The sequence below is a fragment of the Anneissia japonica genome, unplaced genomic scaffold (genome assembly GCF_011630105.1).
Source record: "Anneissia japonica isolate Jap-2015-1 unplaced genomic scaffold, ASM1163010v1 scaffold3334_len1275209_cov185, whole genome shotgun sequence".
NCBI lineage: Eukaryota > Metazoa > Echinodermata > Crinoidea > Comatulida > Comatulidae > Anneissia > Anneissia japonica.
In genome coordinates this window covers 888,916-894,562 of record NW_022738561.1, presented here as the reverse complement: position 1 = coordinate 894,562, position 5,647 = coordinate 888,916, and the positions used below count along the sequence as shown (strand labels likewise).

The 5,647-nt window shown below is 31.6% G+C and overlaps 1 protein-coding gene across 2 annotated transcripts in view; it reads right to left on the bottom strand.

Annotated features, from left to right (window-relative positions):
* LOC117117631 (phospholipid scramblase 2-like) overlaps positions 1-1,874 on the bottom strand; it is a 5,649-nt gene extending 3,775 nt beyond the window's left edge. For both annotated transcript variants that reach the window (XR_004446932.1, XM_033262001.1), the window contains exon 1: positions 1,511-1,874. Coding sequence is in view for 1 of the 2 variants with exons in the window: in XM_033262001.1 (XP_033117892.1) it covers positions 1,511-1,679 (169 nt within the window). In the remaining variant the exon portion in view is untranslated. The remainder of the gene's footprint in view (positions 1-1,510) is intronic.
* Between the last annotated feature and the right edge of the window lie 3,773 nt (positions 1,875-5,647).

Sequence of the window (5,647 nt, the reverse complement as noted above, 5' to 3'; positions counted from 1 at the left end):
ATCCCGGGGTCATAGGTTCAAGTCCCGTCTAGATGCAGGATCCTTGTCTCTGGGGTAGAAAGCAATCCACTTCATAACCTCTATAATCGATCTAAATGTAAACCGTCATGTGTATAATATGTTTGCCTGTGAAATAGATTGTTGCTAAAAATAGCATAGTAAATATATTTTGCCCCTTGTGTTTAAGTAAATAAAATAAAAAACAAAACAAACCAGAACACTGATGCAAGCAACGCTATAAAGGCCTGTTTATACTTCAACGATAACGATAACGATAAAAGAGCTAAAAAGCAATTGTTCATATAGAAAATAATAAAAGAAATAAGATAAGTTTTTACACTAGAACGATTCGATAACGGTTTATCAGTTATGCGATAACAAAATATTTTGACAAATCAAATCAGATGACGTCATAATCATGGAAAACATTAAACTCGTAGTAGTAGCAACGATTTTATCGTTTTTCCTTGATTATGACGTCATCTGATTTGATATGTTAAAATATGTTGTTATCGTATACACGATAAATCGTTATCGAATCGTCCTAGTGTAAAAACTTCTTTTATTTCTTTTGTTTTCTATATGAACAATCGCTTTCCAGCCTTTTTTTTTTTTTTATCGTTATCGTTATTGTTGAAGTATAAACAGGCCTTAAGACATTGTTTTTGTATCTGTGCCTATGACTATCAGTGTGATCTCTTGCAGTCTGTAGTGAAGAACAATTAATTGCTGTAATACTTTTTAAATTAGCCTTGTTAGCGACTCAATAAGTAGATCTTTCTTCGCTATTCATAAGGTTTAGTTTTACAGTATGTTTACATTCGTCTTGGTTGGGCAAACTTCAATGAAACGCTTCGTATCGCAGGTAAAAGAATGTAAAATATTGTCGCTGTTTCCAAAGGATGCTGTACGCATAGGCCTTAATACACACCCATACATTCGTACATACACTTAAGTCCTATATTAATTTGTGTTATAAAACACTAATATGGTAAATCACAGACAGGATAATATATTTAATTTAAATTTAATTTATTCATTTACCGAGTCACAATCAGTACAAGATTTGATAATATAGGCCTACATTAAATATTATTACATGTACGTAATTAGGGCCTATGCATGTACAGTTTGTATAAGCGAGAAATATACTATGTTAAAAGATGCACAAATTTTATTCATTTCAATATCTGTCTATATGCCTATGTAAAATAAAATATTTTATTTGCATCTGAGAAATTGTGTACAAATTATAAGGATATGAATATCTTTTATAATAATGATAATAATAATAATAATGAAAAATAAGTAGTGTTAATAAATAAATTTAAATTGTATTTCAGACATCTAGTATGCATATCTATAGAAAAAACAAATATAAAATATGACTTACTACTAACAATAAGATTGTTATTAAATAAGGTTTATTATTTTAACATCCACCGTTTTGTTTATTATTTTACTATTATTATAAATATGAGATATATTGTTGTTAATGTCAGCAACTTACCTATAGTATCCGCTGTTTGCCGTATAATCAATTTCTGAATATCTTTTAGAACCATCAGCTCGGCAGGTATTCCCTCCTCGGTCCTTTCCACGGGTGATCTAACCCATGTTAATTCAAACGATGACGCAGTTTTTGATCGCGGCTGCTTAGTAACTGGACGCGCAGTCATAATTTTCTTTCTTAATGTCAATTATTCCAAGACTTCTTTTTACCTAACAATCTCAACAATACATATGTAATTCACAGGTTACTAACGAATGAATTTATATTTCCTTGTACGTTTTTAACCAATTCATTGCTTTGCCTAATTCTGTCCCGTGGCTATGGAGTCCGACCGCTTGAAAAACTGTCAGCATCAAGGTGGCGCTACATAATTTGAGACAACTGCTTGAATTTGATGTGCGAGTCTTTGTCATCTTGTCAAAGTTGTGTAGGCATTTTTAAAATAGGCTGTGTTTAGTTAACACTTTGACCAATATATTTCAACAGTAATCATTTTTTGGGATTTCCATAGTAAAATAGTTTCGAAACCGACCTCATTTAAAACTTAATTTAGTGTCGTTTTAATTAACAATTTATTACTTGAACAGGTTTTCCAGATTTCATACATGACTAGGTTTACTTAAAATGTAATTTTACAAAACATTGAGTGTTTCTAATGAACTTTATGTTGCTATGGTATGGTTAAACTTGTATTATGACGCATTAGTGGCTACGGTCACGTGACGATTAATGGTAATGTGTGCCGTCTTCATACGTGCTCTATCATTAAATAAAATTTTATATTTTTGTTGCGTTTTAATTCAATATATTTTGTGTACATTTGGATGTATTGTCTGAAGTATGCCGTTCTTACAAAAGAGTTTTCCAAAAAAGTGCTGTGTATTGTATTGAGTACTGTACTGTGTTCAATGCTACGAATAAGTTCAAGGCGACGTCATCTGATTCACTGTGATTGTCCCTTTTCATCAATTCCCCTTTTCATTATGTTTTCTGGGAGGTTACTGTTTGTCACTGCACTTTTTTGGCCTTCGCACTGAGAACATTATATTTTCATTCTATAGACCTATCACACATGTATATTTGATCCGCTTACGTTTAAGAGTGCTGTTTTCCATTTCGCCTTACAGTTTTTTTATCACGATGTTAAATTTGATGCAGTACGGTATGCATAATATATGTTTAGGAAAAAGATAAATGATATACATTTATGTGTGAATTTATATGGAGTTAACTTCAAGTGTTCAAACAAAATTTTTTCAGCAAGTATTCTTTTAGATAAATGATAGATTATAATGTATGCCCATCTGTCATTCCTACAGTTTGTAGCTTCTTAGCCCATCGGTCGCAATGCGTGAGATTTGGTGGGTCATTGTCATCTTTTAAATACATTACTTGCGGTGTTCCCCTGGGGACGAAGTTAGGACCTATTCTCTTTACAATAATGGTGAATGATTTGCTAGAGCACATTCCAGAGAGTTGGAAGTTTGTCGACGATTTAACAGTCGGCGATATAAATCGTCTTCCTCGTAGTAATTCGATTGGGCACTCTCTCCAAAGTCACTTAGATGCACTCCAAACCTGGTGTAATGAAAATGATATGTTGCCCAATTCCACTAAATACAACGTAATGCATATACACTTCTTGAAAAATGAACCCCTCTTCATTCCATTAATGTTAGGAAATAACGTGTTGGAAGTAAAGCCAACTATTATATTGCTTGGTGTTCTGTTACAAAATAATATGAAATGGGATTCGCAAGTTAAGGAAATGGTTTCAAAATCTTCCCGTCGTATGTACATGTTGTATGTTCTGAGACGTTATGGTGCTCCTAGGGATGATCTTGTTTTTACTTATATAACATATATAAGACCCATCTTAGAATACGCTAGTCCACTCTGGCATTCTTCCATTACGAAGAAGCAGTGTATTCAGTTGGAGTTTGTCCAGAAATGGGCCACCAAGATCATCCTGGGATACAAAAAGTACCACGGATATCAAGACGCACTGAACATACTCAACTTACCATCGCTACAGGCACGGAGATCGGACTTCCTGATTAAATTTGGAGTCTTGTGACATCTCAACGGTTTGCTGATTGGGTTCCTGAAAACCCCAAACCAGTGAGGAGCCTACGAAATCATAGGGAATATAAAGTACCTCGGTGCAGAACCAACCGGTTATCCAATTCAACACTTCCAAGTGTTAATTTTTTGAATGACTAGAGCAACTGCTATTTTGAATCAGGTAGTTGTTAGGCCTACATAATAGTATTTTTTTTAAATTTCAATGAATTTTTGATATGAAGAAACAATTTTTTTAATCTGTAATTGTACATATATATTTAAATAATCACTGTTTGTAATAACAATTTTCATGTATGTAGATTTATAATTATTTATTAATGTTTATAGATTGAAGTGATTTGATAGGCCTAAAGTTTGGTGTTTATTTTTTATGTGATTTGATGTTTCTTTTTGTATTTATATTTATATTTTTTCCCTTTGTAAACTCAAAATATTTCAACCTTTTTGCATTTTGAGTATTTTATACCAAATAAATAAAAAAATAAATAAATATAAAAAGATTCTTTGAATCTTGGTATATCTCTTTGGTTTTTATTGTTTATTTTGTTTTTGTTTTTGTTTCGTTTTTTGGGGGGTTTTTTGTTTTGTTATGTTTTGATTTTTATTTTTGCTTTTTTTTTTGTTTTTGTTTTGTTTTGTTTTTTTGGTTTTTTTTAAATTTTTTAATGAGAACTTAGCTACTGTAACAATACTCTGAAATTCACTACACATTCAAATATGTTAATTATCCAAACAGATTAGGAAAACAATATGTGAGACCTTTTCAAACCCTGCAGTCCGAGGGTAGGATATAGATATTAGCTATAGTGTATAATTTTTTAGTACAGGTACTATCATCCGGTGCAAAGTTGTAATTGAAAAATGCGGGGAATTTGTTTTAAAACGAGCCTGTGAAAATTAAAGACATCACACTTGGCAATTTAATCTTTCAGTCAATTGTATTGGCTAAATTCCTCCGTTATTAATGTTGACAGAAAAAAAAACTTATCTATAATTCAATGTTTAATGCCTAATAAGCAGGTTACAAACACACAAATGACTAATGGAATCCGCATATTGGTTTTTGATATTAAAGACGCAGTTATCTTAAGATATTAACTTCACGGATCACATTTCAAGTTTAAACCATTCCACAATACTCACATCTAAACAAACATATTCAAGTGGTTTCGGGTGTCATTATTTCTATTTGCACTACGAAGTCCTATATATAAATTTACATTAGGCACACTAGTACATCTAAATTTTGAAGTTTGCTAGATCTACTGTAGTATAATACTACATTAGTATTATTCTACAAAGAATAATACATTTTATGTATTAGTAAAGGAAACGGTATGTTACTGATGGATTGCTTTAAGGTGATAGGTTATTTTTAAATTAAATAATATTTTGATGCACGAGAGAATAAATTATTTTATTAACTATACAGAATTAAATTCTGGTCTTCAAAAGATAACCGGAAAACGGAATGCTGTGTAATGATATATCAAAAATTGTTCACACTATCAACTCTAACTACAAATCAAGTGAACCAACAGTTAAATAGACTGATTCCTCTATTATATACCAAATTACAACAACAACAGAAATACAACTTACAAACTGAAGCCTTGTCCAGACTATTACATTTTATTTGACAAAAATTGAAATGACTAAATATGGTCATGATGACATCACATCATGACTCTATATGGGCATGCAACAGTTTTGTTTGTTTTATTATTTTTTTTGTCAAAGAACATTTGATAGTGTGGACATAGCTTTAACTAATCAATACTACATACACAATTTGATTGATTAACTTTACACTGAAGAATCTACAGTATGTATAACAGCTTAATCTATAATGTCTTTCATTCACTGAGGGCGTTTCAAGAGTTTTTATCAAACGTAAAAGCTAACTAATCAGAACACGACAAAGAATACGCACGTTTCACACTAACCTACATGTGGTCCAAAAATTCACGGTCGGTTATGTTTTTTAATGCTGTCGTTTTGTAAGACCACAGCAACAAGTCTAGGGGCGAATATTATCGGAAAGATGTA